At 43.5% G+C, this 18526-nt stretch overlaps 1 protein-coding gene and 1 pseudogene across 1 annotated transcript in view; both read right to left on the reverse strand.

Moving 5' to 3' along the window:
• Positions 1 to 18526, reverse strand: part of LOC139463766 (uncharacterized) — a 272927-nt pseudogene that overhangs the window by 222640 nt on the left and 31761 nt on the right.
• Positions 1 to 18526, reverse strand: part of LOC139463759 (uncharacterized) — a 64766-nt gene that overhangs the window by 26787 nt on the left and 19453 nt on the right. Inside the window, exons 10-17 of the mRNA XM_071245040.1 lie at positions 17153 to 17283; positions 13831 to 13960; positions 10728 to 10847; positions 9115 to 9264; positions 7249 to 7306; positions 2869 to 3154; positions 2515 to 2782; positions 1781 to 1942 (exon numbers count right to left, since the gene is read on the reverse strand). Coding sequence (XP_071101141.1) covers positions 1781 to 1942; positions 2515 to 2782; positions 2869 to 3154; positions 7249 to 7306; positions 9115 to 9264; positions 10728 to 10847; positions 13831 to 13960; positions 17153 to 17283 — 1305 coding nt within the window. The remainder of the gene's footprint in view (positions 1 to 1780; positions 1943 to 2514; positions 2783 to 2868; positions 3155 to 7248; positions 7307 to 9114; positions 9265 to 10727; positions 10848 to 13830; positions 13961 to 17152; positions 17284 to 18526) is intronic.

Below are 18526 nucleotides of genomic sequence, written 5' to 3' on the forward strand. Positions count from 1 at the left end.
CCAGTATGACATGGGGGAATACTCTGATCTGACTGGACATACATGGATGGCAATATTAGTCCCAGTATGACATTGGGGGATACTCTGATCTGACTGGACATACATGGATGGCAATAGTAGTCCTAGTATGACATGGGGGAATACTCTGATCTGACTGGACATACATGGATGGCAATATTAGTCCCAGTATGACATTGGGGGATACTCTGATCTGACTGGATACATGGATGGCAATAGTAGTCCTAGTATATCATTAGGGGATACTCTGATCTGACTGGATACATGGATGGTAATAGTAGTCCTAGTATGACATTGGGGGGATACTCTGATCTGACTGGATACATGGATGGCAATATTAGTCCCAGTATATCATTGGGGGATACTCTGATCTGACTGGATACAAAGATGGCAATACAAGTCCTAGTATGACATTGGGGGATACTCTGATCTGACTGGATACATGGATGGCAATAGTAGTCCTAGTATGACATTGGGGGGATACTCTGATCTGACTGGACATACATGGATGGCAATATTAGTCCCAGTATGACATTGGGGGATACTCTGATCTGACGGGATACATGGATGGCAATAGTAGTCCTAGTATATCATTAGGGGATACTCTGATCTGACTGGATACATGGATGGCAATAGTAGTCCTAGTATGACATTGGGGGGATACTCTGATCTGACTGGACATACATGGATGGCAATATTAGTCCCAGTATGACATGGGGGGATACTCTGATCTGACTGGACACATACTGAACAACAAAAGTTCCTGTGACATTGAATAAGATTTAATGCAAAGTTATGTTTTTTTACCAAATCTGAAAAATTTCGGTTTGCAACAGACTAAAAACTCCTGTAAGTGTTCAAATGGTTACTGACTTCAGAAAATGCATGATTTCATAAAAAACATGAACATGCCAAAATGTCAATTTACAAATCAATACGAGTAGCCTGTGTGTCCACCTCTGGTTGTGATGCAAGCAATACATCTTCGTCTCATGGAAAGGACCAGGCGTCTCACAAAGTCCTGTGGGATATCTGTTCATATCTGCTGGAGAATGTTTCGGAGTTCCTGGAGTGTCTGTGGAACATGTGGTTGACGTCGATCCATCTCATCCCACATGTGCTCGATTGGTAAGAGATCAGGGGAGTGAGCTGACCTGGAGTGATGACCATTCACATTGTTTCGTTGAAGAGAATCCTGAACAAGTTGAGCAATATGAGGCCGAGTGTTGTCATGTTGAAAGGTAATGCCTGGGCCGTGACGACGCAAAAACGGTAGCACAGCCGATGATCTCGTCGCAGTAGCGCTGTCCATTGAGATTTCCTTCTACCACTATCAAACGGGTCTTGCTGTAATCCCACCCCATACCATAACGCTGCCGCAACCGAACTGATCTTCTTCCATGACACAATAATTGACGTAAAGTTCACCTCGACGTCGGTACACTCGAATCCATCCATCGCTGTGGCTGTACAATAACTTTTGCATGGAATGCATGCTTTTCTGTACCAGTTGCATTTTTGCGACTTGATTCCTTACATGTACTACAATATTGACAACCAAACTTTACTTGTTTGAAAAATACACTAAAATATTGATGTCACAGGAACTTTTGTTGTTGAGTATACATAAATGGCATAGTATGACATTGGGGATACTTGGTTTCAAATAACATTTCTCTGATTAAAAAAATCATATATTTGTGAGGTGACATTTTCTAAGAAAACAGAGTACAACAGTAATAATGCTTGTGTGTAGACTGACCAGTGCAAGCTCCTTCTTCAGCTTGTCATTCTCTTTCTCCATGTCCTTGTTCGACTTGGTGAGCTCCATCATCTTGTCATAGTTCCTGGTCAGCTCCATCTCCACCTTCTTCACATACTGCACATCTGCAGGGGCGGCCTCTCCCTCCAGCTCCTCCTTCTTCTGTAACCACACATGGCAAGCAGGTGTAACAGTCTACACTCATACAGCACAAGCATGGGTGTAGGGAGTGGAAGAAGACTACAACCAAATGGGTTTTCTCATCTTGTAACAATGTCAGTTTCCCTTTGAATTGGCTTGAAGACTGACTCATAAGACAATAAGAAAATAGTACCACAACACTGAAGCTGACCTGCAAATGTAGTCAACAGTTAAAAATGTCAACAAAGAGAAACTTCACAACAGTTGCTGCCAGAGGAAAATCAGATTCAAACCTAACAAGTTTGGGTGTCATCATTGAAGGCAACAAGGCAGTTTCATCTTCATTGTGCAGTGGTTTCAAACTCACATGAATTTCCGTCAGGTGAACTATATTTATTGCCTTGCTCAAACTTATCTGGCATTTCAGAACTTAGGTAGGCATGCAGATAAATGATCAGTTTTCTTGCACATCATGCAGTGTAACCTCACCAGCATTAGTGCTGTAAATTGGTCAACATGCCATCATACAGCTGGAATATTGCTGAATGCAACAAAAAAACAAACAAACCTGACAGCTAGCAATGTAACCTCACCTTCATCAGTGCTGCAATCTGCTCCTCCAGGTCATCCTTCTCAAGGCGGTGGAACTCTTGTAAGTCCCGCAGGGATATATCATGGCGAGCCATGGCTGTGGCCTTGTCAAGCTCCAGACTCTGAAGTGTCATGTCTTCCATCACTTGATTCAGCTTGACCTTGATCGTCACAAGGTCAGTCTCCTGCTTCTCATTCTTGGATTCTAGGTCCAGAACCTGCTTCCCCAGCCGAGTGTTGATCTGCTGAAGCTCTTCATTCTCCTTCTTCCTGAAGAACAACATCATTCCAGTACTAGAGTCAAAACACATTGGACAAAACAAAAGCTAAATAAATGGCTGTTATGAAAGACTTACAGGTTTTCTATTTCTTTTTTGTGTGTTTGACCCAAGTCTGATCTCCTTCCCGAACGCCGGGAGTCTGTGATAAAACATTTTTTATCAGTGGTTTCCAGAGACATGAAGAGGACGTCGTCTGCCGTGAGGAGTTCATCAGTAGCAGGTGGGTCCAGAAATGATGGCTCCTCTTCCTCCAGGGCAGAGAAGCTGAAGTGTCTACTGGAGAGAGGCTTCCGCATCTGGGGCAAGTGGCTATTAGGCAGGAACAGGGGATCACTTGATGGGAGCCTGAAGTCATCGAACGCTGCCAACAAAACAGTAATAGGTCAACACCAGAAAAAAAACAGTCTCGATTATCCATCGAAACAGAATTCCATTGCGCGTAAAGGCAAAATAGTGGAGAACAGAGTACACAGCTCACCCAAACGCACCCTTACTCCGTGCATGCGCACCAGAACCACATGGCCAAGCCCAGTAACTAATCACTAATCTTAAAGTGTTAAGATAAGAAAAGGGATAATCTTAACACAAACGTTTCTCACCCATGTCCTGAATTACATAGTAAAACAGGGGGCATGGACTCTCGGTCGTTGGTTATGGAACAGTAATCTGACGTCAAGAAGTCTTTCTGATATTGGATAGTTGAGATAGTTCTTCTGGATACTTATGTGTGTGTATTCCTTAATAAAAGAATAAATAGTTTCTTAAATTCTTGTCCTCTAGGTTTAGACTTTTATTGGAGTAATCTTAATGCTCTGACTGGGCATAGTGATAAATCCTCTGTATCCTCTGCACCGAGGATGGAGGAAAGAGCCGGAACGTGGAATTGTCTGTCCGGTTGGCCTGGTAACTGGTTCTTTGCAATTAAGTCCCAGCTTAACCCAAGGTGTGATGGTCTGTTGAGTTGTTACCACTGTGAAATGTAATGCGATTGAAGTCTATCACGTGGATTTCAGACATTCTGGCTGCCGTAGCAAATGCCAGAAGAAAGAGGGTTTTCTGCGTCAGGTGTTCAAAGTCAGCCTGTTGGAGAGGTTCGTAAGCCTCACTGGTTAGGTCTTGTAGCACTATATTAATGTTCTAAATTTTTTCTGTTGGTCCTCAAGTCTGCGCAGGAGCTGAGTAGGGCTATCAGCTCAGGAACTTTAGAAATATTTATCCTGTTAGCCATTGTCAGTACAGAACTAATAGCGGCTAAATACATGCCAAGTGTCGAACCTTTAAGATTTATTGTACTTCTTAAGTGACATAGGTAATCTGCTATTTGAGGTATAGTAGCTTTGGCTACTGATTGGAGTGAGGATGTAGCAGTAGATTTGGCCAGTTTGGAGTATCAAATCTGGTGGGGGAAATGTATATGTGTTTAGTCCCTAACATGGTATTGACAGAGCATCGACTGACCAGGCTAGTGGGTCTGGCACTGGTGATACAAATGTTGTTATCCGATTGTTGAATCTGGTTGCGAATAGGTCTATCAGTGGGCAACTATTTTCTTTTATTGCCAGTGGGAATGCTTCTGGGTGTAGCTTCCATTCTGTCGGTGATGGTTTGGCTGGTCTTGATAAGGTGTCTGCTAAGACATTTGCCACTCCCGTTATATATATTTTGCCTTTATTGTAAAGTTCAAATTGACTACCAGCTCGTAAAGTTGAAATGTCAACTTCAGGAGGGTCTCTGATTTTACATGCCTTGAAGGTTTATAGTGTATGCCACAGTTGACTTGTCTGTTCTGATTATCAGACATGTTTCTTCAGGCTAAAAATATTGCACAGATTACTGCCTCGTATGTCAGATAATTGATGTGGTAGAGCTTTTCTGCTTCTGACCATAGGCCTGCTGTTACTTCTCGTTGAAGTGAGCTCCCCAACCTTGATGTGAGGCATCCACGAATAGGTGATTGTTGTAATCTGGCTCATTTAAATAAATTCATGCGCAAACATTTGATTTCACTGTCCACCACAAGAGGTGTTTCCTCAATGTGTGTGGTAGTTGCAGTCCTCAAAGAGGTCATAAACCATAGCCACGCGGTCCTTAACAAGGACTGGTGACCGAAGAGGCCGGGGACGGAACAGCCAGGGGCCTATCCTGAGATAAGGCCGCCAGTCCACAAGTTTAGAAAGTAACGCTGTGACGGAATCCCCAGACAGCCCAAGGGCCGCCAAGGGATCCGCCACAGCCGTAGAGGTGGTACCCGCAAGGGGACCCCGACCGGACGAGCCGGCCACCAAAAGAGGTGGAAACAGACTTCACATATGTAGCGCTCGAACGCTGCAGGCCCCAGACCCTCGCACAGGGCGCACCGGGTGTCCCCGATAGGAACTCCTGGTTGCAGGGGTAGAGGGGGTGGAGGACGGCGAGACTTCCATGTCTGACATTGTTTACTAAGAACAAAGAGTAAAACATGGTTACAACACACGCACCACAAAAATATTCACAAACGAACATTTTCACAAGAAAATAAACGAGCATTGGGAATATAGAACATACACATATAGCATATAGAGAAATAGGTGATGTAAACCCCCAAGACATACCATAACAGGGGAACTTAAGACGCAACGTGCATACGAGACACCCTGCAAGTATATAGAAAAAAGGGTGGGAAAAATTATCCTATTGGTGGGAAAAAAAATTTCCAAGTGTAGTTACAGCAAACGCCCCAAAATGCACAGTTTATATGAGTCAATAAACAGTAATAAATATCACCAAATGGTTGGAGAACGGTTCAGAGCAGTCAAGTATGTCTTGCTGAAGCAAATGAAGAGACAAGAGTGAAGGGTGTCACATGGCAGCTGAGGTGGCTACGCACGTGCTGCATGAGGTAATTGAGATCTCTGTGGTACATTTCGCTATAAGAGCAGTTGTGGGAGACAACAGCCTTGACATAACAAGTGGTAACGTATTACTTAATGTAATTAATCACTAGATATGATGTATAGAACATTACAGAAGATAATCCAAGCAAAAAACTTTTTTAAAAAGGGTTAATATTTTATGGATGGCTTGGATTATGATGCACAGATAAACAATTCCAGCTGCCAAGATGGGCGAAAAAGAGAGTGATAAGTTACTGGGCTTGGTCACATGGTTCCGGTGTGCATGCAGGGAGTAAGGGTGCGTTTTGGGGTGAGCTGTTTTCTCTGTTCTTTGGGAACAACACAGGAAGTTTCCACTACCTATTCGGAAAAGAGAGATAAGCAATAACAATGAGTATAAGTCGCGAGTTACATAAAATTGGTATTACACAGGAGTTTAGAATTTTATTTATTACTTGCCAGTTATGCCTTTTATTTAATTTTACTGTCGTGTATGAATAGGCAGACACCTACACAATCCACAACGTAATCCAATTGAGTTTAACAGAATAATACTTCATTCACGTCAAACGTTGACACAAATTTAATACCATACAATGAACCACCTTTAGAATTCAGGCATCCATACTACAAAGTTATTGTAGCGCTAAGGTTATCTTAACTCACATACTTTAACTGAAACTTATAGACTGTCGTTGCGCTACAATACGATCGTCTTGTGGAATGGGACCTGCACCACAAAGTTTACAATCACGTCACAATACCCTATGTGTCATTTGTGGAATTTTGTTGCAAGAACCACTGGCCAAACAATGCCACGTGACAGCCTAGCAACAAGGTTGCTGGGGTCATTGAGTGTGCATAAGCACCTCTCAGTGATTTATCATCTCCTCACGCAATGTCGTTGAATAAGCCAAGTGATGTTGAAAGTTTACAAAGTTTGTTAGTGTAACTTGTTCCTGCAGTACATAAGCACGCGTGTTGGTATTATACAATGTGTAATACAGCTGTATGTTTATTAAACAGGCGATCTCTTCATGGGCAAGTAATAAATGAGAACATCACACAATGATTGTTTGTGTTCAGAAAACAGTTTCGTTTAACCCTAAGTAACGCTTGTCCAATGGTAAGGCTCACTCAAAATCAACGTCTATGAGACATGGGTATCCTGCACACAGGAACGGCAAAACGAAGTTGCCAGACATTTAAATGTCCAACAAAACACAAATATCATCTCTTTGGATATGTTCTCTATAGATCCAACTTAATTTCTTCACAGATGACATCTCTGCACTGAACATGAAGTTGAAAGAATTAAAAGCAAATAATTTTCATAGTTTTTTTATATTTGTTGAAAGTTGGGACTGGCAAAAATTAGGGGGGGACTTGTAATTTTTAGAATTGCTAGGCCACAAGGACTAGCGTTTCAAAAGCCAGTGGGAACTCTGATAACATTGACATCTTCAAATATCAAACACTAAACCTTCTACTTTAGGTACAACGACACATATATTTTACTATATTTGACATGGCTGAGTGTGTCAAGCCCAAAATGCAGCTACACAGAGAGACAAACATGTACCTGAACTTGACTTTTTCAGCTTTTTACCACACCATGTTTCTCTTCGCAGTTTCTTTACCTGAAAAAAATATGTCATTTATTACATAAACAATGTGGACAAATCATGCAAATGTATTCCATGGCAATCAATCACAATAAACCAATCCTGCCAATAGTGATGGTGGCAGTGATGATACAAGTGACATTGATAGGCACATTTCTTTTGCTTTTAACGATGCCCTTATGCTGCATGTCAGGCATGGACAGTACAACAGGCAATACTGATAATAAGCTCTCCCAAAAATGTGGGGGATCATGAATATAAATCATGCAAATGTTATGATTGATGATCAATCATCAGAAGAAACATCCGCTGTGAAAAATGACTGCCAGAGTTTAGGAACCAAAATGGTACATGTGGAACGTGCAATTTCTCCATGCGAGTGGGTAAGTGGATTTTGACATATCAGTGAAAGGTTGTCAAACAGTTCTGAGCCTTTGGTATTGTTGATTTTCATTAACTACTGTAATGTAAACTCTCTACTCAAATGTTAACGCAGTACTTGTGATTAGATTGGGAATGGGTCATCTACGTGATGAATGCCAAACGGCATTCAAACTGGTAGAACTTGGGGAAAGGTAACCAATATGTTCAATGTGTCCTCATCTGTGATTTCCAGACTTTGGAACAGGTTTCTTCATACACATGTTACTGATTGGCCTGCACAGGGCACCCAAGGTGAACAGCACAAGTACAGGATGAATAAGTCACAAACCAAGCTTAGAGGAAGCTAGCCCATACAGCCAATCATGATTGGCACCAGGCCACTGGAGTTAAAGGCCCTTTAAAAAAGAGAGAGATTGTAGCACTATGTCAATCAAAAGTCTATGTTATTATTAAAGTATGGAGTTACAATAAACGATCGCTTTGTGACGCGGGCCCAAGATGATTACAAATCAGCGACTATTTTGTACAACCGTTAACAAATCAACACATTCTTGCAAGATGCCAATGGTGTGTAGAGCTTAGAAACTGGAGAACTCATTGATGGTCTAATGTAATGTTCTCGGATAATTCCAGATACATTCTGAACTTTCTGTATGGGCATGGACGTGGGGTGGGTGTGTAATGACTGCTAGAATGTCACTGCATATTGTCTATGGAAGGGTCACAGGGCAGTACTACCAAGACAAACATACAGGCACCAATAGTTATACTGTTTACAGGCCATGCTAGTTGATGCAAGTCTTTCAAGACCATAATGCTTGTGCCCATCGTGCACGTGACATAACAAACTACCTCCGGCAGAAGAACATCACTACAATGGCCAGCCACAAGTCCTGACCTTCCCCTATAGACCACGTCTTGGGCACCTGCTACAATTGCCACCAGCCAAACAGTAGTGGATAAAACTGCCTCAAATTGTTTTGGGAAATTGATTAGGACCATGCCACGCGGTATAAATGAACACTTGACCAATTGTGGGGGCTTCACCTATTATTGGGGGCTTCACCTATTATTTGGGGCTTAGAGGATATAGAAAAAAACAATATACAGTGTCAATTGGTTTACTTTCAACTTTCATTGACAAATAAATGAAGAAAACATTTCTGTAACCTTTAAAGTATATGGAAAATGTTTTCCTAAATGGTAGAACTATTTTAACTTCACATATTGACATACTGTTTTTTCATTAATAACATTAGTTCAAATGAGTGTTAGATTTTGTTTTTATTTCAATTGTGAAATGTCTAGTTGGGACATCTTAAAAACCATGAAATATAACAATCACGTATAAATTTGTGACAGAATGTGTATTTTCAGGCGTATAAGTTGATAAACGAGTGTAACCTACGCAGCAACCATGAACAAGTTATCGGTATCACCTTTGTTTCTCTGGTATTATTTGCTCCCGACACACAGATCATCTGGCGGAGCTTGTTGATGAGCTCATCCTGTTGCTTCTGAATATCGTCCTTTTCCTGTAATTTTTTCTCCAGGTCCTCTTTCTCCAACTGCATGTCCTGCATGCCCATCTGAAACATGCTTCAAGATACATGCATGTCCACCTCAAAACACTATTTGGGATAACAGTTGTGCTGGACATGAACTGTGTCAGTTCTGGACTAACAGTGGCTTCTGCAACATGAGGTGTGTCACTGTATGTCAATACAGTCCCAACTATACAAACAGTGACTCCTGCAACATGAGGTGTGTCACTGTATGTCAATACAGTCCCAACTATACAAACAGTGACTCCTGCAACATGAGGTGTGTCACTGTATGTCAATACAGTCCCAACTATACAAACAGTGACTCCTGCAACATGAGGTGTGTCACTGTATGTCAATACAGTCCCAACTATACAAACAGTGGCTCCTGCAACATGAGGTGTGTCACTGTATGTTAATACAGTCCCAACTATACAAACAGTGGCTCCTGCAACATGAGGTGTGTCACTGTATGTCAATACAGTCCCAACTATACTAACAGTGACTCCTGCAACATGAAGTGTGTCACTGTAGGTCAATACAGTCCCAACTATACTAACAGTGACTCCTGCAACATGAGGTGTGTCACTGTATGTCAATACAGTCCCAACTATACAAACAGTGGCTCCTGCAACATGAGGTGTGTCACTGTATGTCAATACAGTCCCAACTATACTAACAGTGACTCCTGCAACATGAAGTGTGTCACTGTATGTCAATACAGTCCCAACTATACAAACAGTGACTCCTGCAACATGAGGTGTGTCACTGTATGTCAATACAGTCCCAACTATACTAACAGTGGCTCCTGCAACATGAGGTGTGTCACTGTATGTCAATACAGTCCCAACTATACAAACAGTGACTCCTGCAACATGAGGTGTGTCACTGTATGTCAATACAGTCCCAACTATACAAACAGTGGCTCCTGCAACATGAGGTGTGTCACTGTATGTCAATACAGTCCCAACTATACAAACAGTGGCTCCTGCAACATGAGGTGTGTCACTGTATGTCAATACAGTCCCAACTATACAAACAGTGGCTCCTGCAACATGAGATGTGTCACTGTATGTCAATACAGTCCCAACTATACAAACAGTGGCTCCTGCAACATGAGGTGTGTCACTGTATGTCAATACAGTCCCAACTATACAAACAGTGGCTCCTGCAACATGAGGTGTGTCACTGTATGTCAATACAGTCCCAACTATACAAACAGTGACTCCTGCAACATGAGTTGTGTCACTGTATGTCAATACAGTCCCAACTATACTAACAGTGGCTCCTGCAACATGAGGTGTGTCACTGTATGTCAATACAGTCCCAACTATACTAACAGTGGCTCCTGCAACATGAGGTGTGTCACTGTATGTCAATACAGTCCCAACTATACTAACAGTGGCTCCTGCAACATGAGGTGTGTCACTGTATGTCAGCTTGCAAATATGATATAACAGTACATATGTAGTCTTCTGATAATTCTGGTGAAAGAGTTCATGATATACCTTATCAACCTTCTTCTGTAACTTCTTAATCTCATTGGCATACTTCTTGAGAAGGGCGCTATCGGACAGCACTTCATTCAGTATCGGCTTGTTCTTGATGGTTTTGGCTCGAGAAGCAAACTGTAGCATAGATAACATTACATGAATTTGGATATTATTACTGTACTTACCAGCACCTTGACATTACCACACATTGCTTTGATCATATGACACAGACCCCAAAACATGCCTCTATATTCTGACATATGAGCCATATCTGGTAAACACAGCAGTAGCTTGTAGCGAACTTCAAGACATAGTCAGTACAAATAAAAAAACAGCCAGCCCACAGAATATTTAATCTGAAATTAAATGACACATGGAAAATATCACATAAGTGCTCAGTGGTGACTTGTCCATGGCGAAAAACTAGATCTGAAAATTCAGAGAACATTGTGTGAATAAAATTCTTGGTAAATGCAGCTTCAACGTCTCGGACGTAAATGGGTGCAGGGGCCAAAACTGATGAGCACCCTCTACATCCTCCGAGGAGAAATCCCTTAGATAGTAGTTGGCAAAGGTTGTGTCAGTTTTACAAACACATCCCTGATGACATCATGCACAGTGCCAACGTGGATGTCTGAGCCTTGAATTCATGGGGATTGTGAGCAAGGCCAAAAAGCCATGGTATTCTTTGTTGCCTCAACTATACTTTTAGCTGCCAAAGGAAGAAACAACCTTTTCCTCTGCCTTATGGAAGTTGTGATCAAAGGGTACACACAGGACATGACAAAACAGCAGTGTCCTCATACCCCAGAACTAAAGAAAGTGTCAATATCAAGAACCTTATATTGTCTTCATTCTGCTGGTTTTTGGCCACAAAATCCCACATGAGACACGAGTGAACCTCAGCATCTGGTCCTCTGTCAAAACTCCTCAGGAACTGATTCCTACATTCTTTTTATCTTTCTATCTCTCACACAATGATGACCACGTTTGGTTATAGCAGTGCCTGGGATACAACCTAAAACACTGATGTCACCACTTATCCAGATAGCCGTGGAAGGTTGAGTAGTGACTGGAACTAACTTTCTAAACATTGTTAGTGGAGTAGGTACTGATGGACTGGCTATAGCTGCGAAAAAGGCCACAGTCGATGCAGGCATCGCACATCCACAGTGTTGGGTTGGGTTTCACACCGCTTTTAACATTATTCCAGTTATATCACGGCGTGTCAGCTTAATGTGGGAGGAAAGCCTGAAGTGATGCGGGTCTCAGACGTTTACCACTTTGGTGAAACCCATGAGCACGGGTATGGTGCTGACAAACCTTGAAACATAATCAGGGCAAACTGGGATTCGAACCCACAATCATAGGTTTCTATGCAACTCTGGGACAGACGACTGGGCCGACCATGTCCCTTCCACAGTGCGAAGGAACAGTGGTGACTGATTATGGTGATAGCCCTACACTATAGCCCCCCATCCAAGGATGGTGCTGTGTGCTAACAGTAGGATCTCAAACCAAAAAAGTCAGCTCCAGATTTCTTTGAGTTCAATCTCCTTTGCCAACTCCATGTTTGATTCAACCTCTGAAATAGAAACGGGAACCTGAAGGCACATTGGTATAGATAATATTGTTGGCGGAGATGTCCATCTAACCTGTAGATGGACAAAGGATCCTGGTTGCAAAACCAACAGAAGCTCTGTGTAAAGGGATGAAGGTTGATGCTGCAACCATAAGCCATGGCCCCTATTTCAGGATGTAGGTGATTTTGAATAAAGATGGATCCAATATCAGCACCATGGCATGTAAAGGGTTTAACCATTAGCCATTATTAGAGTAATCACCAACCTCAGCAGAGCACCAGTCATATGAAAAGTGCCTGTCTTAGGAAAGGCTTCTGTCCATGCTGCAGGCAGCTCACCAACCAGTGCCCGAGTTCCTGTCAGTGCCTTGACTGGTGCTGTGACTGAAGTCAGTGCATGTTTCCAGGCGCCACTCTGGCCAGTGCTCATGTTCCACATTGCATGCTCCAGCCGTGCAGATGACACATAGCCACTTGATGTCCCAGAAGTCAGGGCCAGACAGGAGATGGCATCCAACAGCGACTTTGTCGTCATGGTTACTTCCATGCAAGCAGTAACAGCAGAAGAGTGAGTGAGTATGGTTTTATGCCGCTTTTAGCAATATTCCAGCAATATCACGGCGGGGGACACCAGAAATGGGCTTCACACATTGTACCCATGACGGGAATCAAACCCGGGTCTTCGGCGAGACGAGCGAACGCTTTAACCACTAGGCTACCTGACAGCCCCACACAGCAGAACGTTATGACTCCTATTTGATGCCAGCTTGTGTCTAGGCACACCCGTTGTGGGGACTTTGCTAATATGTTTGCTGAAGATAGGTCTCAACCTGCTCTGTTCTGCAGTACTATATACTACACATGTACAAATCACAAACAAACTTAGTCGCTTAGACGATCCACTCCACACACATCAATGTCAATACTAGTGCCATCCTTACACAAGGTTAATGACGTTCCTGCCATGCAGTAATATAATATAACATGTATAATCATCATAAGAGTGCCGTAGTCGTCAGTGGTGATGAAACAGTAGGACAATTAACAGAATATCACACAATTTAATATCGTAACGATTCAACCCCATGGGAAGCAGTTATTAAAATATGAAAGACATCAAAGTAACCTCCTAGTAAGGTATCTGTGGAAGATTTGTTTGTCTAGAATGTCAAATATACACAATATGGATATGATTTACCACTTCAAAGCATACTTGTACCCAAGGTAACAAAGGGCAAGGGGACCCCAATGTAAGAAGAGGGTTCTGCGTTATATGATCGAAGAGGAAGAAATTGCAATGTGCTGTGTCAGGATAAGACATAATTCAGGAAATACACAGTTCCAATATACATGCAAGGGCTACATCTCATTATGCACCACACAAACTTAGTACCATGGTATCATTCTCAATACCTTCAAAAAGCATTTGGTAATGAAGTTGACATGTTGATTAGAGTACAGCTTATCAATTAACTTGCGGCTCATGTTAATGTGCAATACCACAAACACGGGGCTCTAAATAATACAGGTGCTTACCCTCAGTGTTGAATGACTCTCGTCCATTGAAGCAGGAGCTATTGTACAGATGATCAATGTGTTCGAGTTTCCTCCAAGTGCATTTTGTAAGATACGAGTCAGTTTGGAATCCCGATATCCAATATAGGCACTGATAGAAAGTAAATGAAGTGGATATGATTATGGGTATGTTTTCACTCTTGGTGACACTTCTCAGCCAGACCCTGGCTTTCATGTAAAGAACACAGGAAACTAGGCTGACATACTCAATTCTGTCATCATTAACAACATATTGTAGAACCAGCATTGGGCACAACCTGACTGATCATTTTGGCAGAGTAACCATTATTTTAGTAATTCAGTACTAAGCATTCCGGAGCCAAGTTTGGATCATTACAAAAAAAACTCTTAACATGTTGATATAACATTGAAATTTCTTTATAAATGACACAGCTTGCTGAGACACACACCTGACTCCCTCATACAGCCTGATGAGACACATACCCGACTCCCACACACAGCTTGCTGAGACACACACCTGACTCCCTCATACAGCCTGATGAGACACACACCTGACTCCCTCATACAGCCTGATGAGACACATACCCGACTCCCTCACACAGCTTGATGAGACACACACCTGACTCTCCACACAGCTTGATGAGGACACACACCTGACTCTCCACACAGCTTGATGAGACACACACCTGACTCCCTCACACAGCTTGATGAGACACACACCTGACTCCCTCACACAGCTTGATGAGGACACACACCTGACTCTCCACACAGCTTGATGAGACACACACCTGACTCCCTCATACAGCCTGATGAGACACATACCCGACTCCCTCACACAGCTTGATGAGACACACACCTGACTCCCTCACACAGCTTGATGAGACACACACCTGACTCTCCACACAGCTTGATGAGACACACACCTGACTCCCTCACACAGCTTGATGAGACACACACCTGACTCTCCACACAGCTTGATGAGACACATACCCGACTCCCTCACACAGCTTGCTGAGACACACACCTGACTCCCTCACACAGCTTGCTGGTGACACACACACCTGACTCCCTAACACAGCTTGATGAGACACATACCTGACTCTCCACACAGCTTGATGAGACACACACCTGACTCTCCACACAGCTTGATGAGACACACACCTGACTCCCTCATACAGCCTGATGAGACACATACCCGACTCCGTCACACAGCTTGATGAGACACACACCTGACTCTCCACACAGCTTGATGAGACACACACCTGACTCCCTCACACAGTTTGCTGAGACACACACCTGACTCCCTCACACAGCTTGATGAGACACACACCTGACTCTCCACACAGCTTGATGAGACACACACCTGACTCCCTCATACAGCCTGATGAGACACATAACCGACTCCCTCACACAGCTTGATGAGACACACACCTGACTCCCTCACACAGCTTGATGAGACACACACCTGACTCTCCACACAGCTTGATGAGGACACACACCTGACTCTCCACACAGCTTGATGAGACACACACTTGACTCCCTCACACAGCTTGCTGAGACACACACCTGACTCCCTCATACAGCCTGATGAGACACACACCTGACTCCCTCATACAGCCTGATGAGACACATACCCGACTCCCTCACACAGCTTGATGAGACACACACCTGACTCTCCACACAGCTTGATGAGGACACACACCTGACTCTCCACACAGCTTGATGAGACACACACCTGACTCCCTCACACAGCTTGATGAGACACACACCTGACTCCCTCATACAGCCTGATGAGACACATACCCGACTCCCTCACACAGCTTGATGAGACACACACCTGACTCTCCACACAGCTTGATGAGGACACACACCTGACTCTCCACACAGCTTGATGAGACACACACCTGACTCCCTCACACAGCTTGATGAGACACACACCTGACTCCCTCACACAGCTTGATGAGGACACACACCTGACTCCCTCACACAGCCTTATGAGACACACACCTGACTCCCTCATACAGCCTGATGAGACACACACCTGACTCCCTCACACAGCCTTATGAGGACACACATACCTGACTCCCTCACACAGCTTGCTGAGGACACACACCTGACTCCCTCACACAGCCTTATGAGGACACACACCTGACTCCCTCACACACTTTGCTGAGACACACACCTGACTCCCTCACACAGCTTGATGAGACACACACCTGACTCTCCTCTCCATACAGCTTGCTGAGGACACACACCTGACTCCCTCACACAGCCTGCTGAGGACACACACCTGACTCCCTCACACAGTTTGCTGAGACACACACCTGACTCCCTCACACAGCTTGATGAGACACACACCTGACTCTCCATACAGCTTGCTGAGGACACACACCTGACTCCCTCATACAGCCTGATGAGACACATACCCGACTCCCTCACACAGCTTGATGAGACACACACCTGACTCCCTCACACAGCTTGATGAGACACACACCTGACTCTCCATACAGCTTGCTGAGGACACACACCTGACTCCCTCATACAGCCTGATGAGACACATACCCGACTCCCTCACACAGCTTGATGAGACACACACCTGACTCCCTCACACAGCTTGATGAGACACACACCTGACTCTCCACACAGCTTGATGAGGACACACACCTGACTCTCCACACAGCTTGATGAGACACACACCTGACTCCCTCATACAGCCTGATGAGACACATACCCGACTCCCTCACACAGCTTGATGAGACACACACCTGACTCTCCACACAGCTTGATGAGGGCACACACCTGACTCTCCACACAGCTTGATGAGACACACACCGGACTCCCTCACACAGCTTGATGAGACACACACCTGACTCCCTCACACAGCTTGCTGAGGACACACACCTGACTCCCTCACACAGCCTTATGAGGACACACACACCTGACTCCCTCACACAGTTTGCTGAGACACACACCTGACTCCCTCACACAGCTTGATGAGACACACACCTGACTCTCCATACAGCTTGCTGTGGACACACACCTGACTCCCTCACACAGCCTGCTGAGGACACACACCTGACTCCCTCACACAGTTTGCTGAGACACACACCTGACTCCCTCACACAGCTTGATGAGACACACACCTGACTCTCCATACAGCTTGCTGAGGACACACACCTGACTCCCTCACACAGCCTGCTGAGGACACACACCTGACTCCCTCACACAGCTTGCTGGTGACACACACACCTGACTCCCTCACACAGTTTGATGAGACACATACCGGTATCCCTTACTTAGCTTGCTGATGTGACACACATACCTGTCTCCTTCACTCAGCTTGCTGATGACTTGGCTGAGAGTAAGTAAACTGCGGTTGATCGCACAACCCTCACGAAATCTTTCACCAGAGTTGTCTGCTGCCTTCTCAGAACCAGCCAAGTCAACAAAGTTCTGAAGAGAGACAATAAGCTTAGTACATTAATACATGCTGTATCCAACATAAGGCAAGAATAGAGTCTGTCACCCCCCATGATGGTAAAGGTAAACAGAGAGGGAGGTAATGGATGATTTGTGTAATATTCCGAACATCAAGGCTGTAACCAGTGCTCCTGATAAGCATAGTATATGTGCACACAAACAGCACCATTACCGAAGTGGTTTGGATTTGTTTAAGTACAAATATGCCTGAGAAATGTAAAAAAACAACAACAACAACAACAACAACAAACAATAACACTGCCTACATATCCAAAGCAACTTTTTCCAGCTTGTATTACAGTATTTCCTATTTCTCAGCAGGATAAAGCCAAGGGGTAGTCAAGTCGGGACTATTTACAGTGTTTATAAATAAACAAGGCGTCACCCTTGTCATTCAGTGATCGAGTCAGAATTAACCATCGGGAATCTAGAGAAACAACTGGGATAATTGCTGTCATTATCAAAAGAACAGTCATATACTGAAAATCAGTGTCTAACTGTGACGTAGCTAGGGCATTTTACATGTTTTGGCAACTTTGGAGATATAAATGGCGAAATATCCTGCAATTAGGAACAAACACTATGTATTAAGCTCGCCAAGGCTTGCTAAATACAATGTTTATTACTAATACAGGATATTTACCATCGCCAAACACACTCACGTGATAACCTCTATGTATTTTCCCCCTGAATGCAGCCATTTCATACAAGAACTTTAACTGCAGAGGATAATGCACAAACACACTGCCTCTTACTTTCATATAAGATATGTGTTGATGTTGTGAGCTTGTAGTGCATATAAAACATCTCTAGGAGTGAAAACCAGTGTTGCAATTGGTGAAAAACCAAACTGTGTACATACAGATCCCAAAACAAGGCTTTGCAATTGCCAGAGGACATTCTTATGAAGAGTCCTGTTTCTAACTGAATGTAATTGCATGTATTTCCATAACTTACCTATTCAAACTGTTACAGTTATACATGACATGCGACAAACTCGAGGCAGGATATTGAATAGATGCAAATAAAAATTAATGATTCCTTCTCATCTGTAGCACAAGCTGTAACTAGGGTAAAACTCTACGACTTCAGCCACATGTCTGATGCCAGAATAGAGTAAACCTTCTTCAGGTCGAGTAATAATTGTGAATCATAAACTTCACATTATTAACACTAAAATCTACAAGTTTTTAAGGATACAAAAAGACATGCAAGA

Source organism: Haliotis cracherodii, unplaced genomic scaffold, assembly GCF_022045235.1.
Source record: "Haliotis cracherodii isolate W230 unplaced genomic scaffold, xgHalCrac1.p SCAF_16, whole genome shotgun sequence".
Classification (NCBI taxonomy): domain Eukaryota; kingdom Metazoa; phylum Mollusca; class Gastropoda; order Lepetellida; family Haliotidae; genus Haliotis; species Haliotis cracherodii.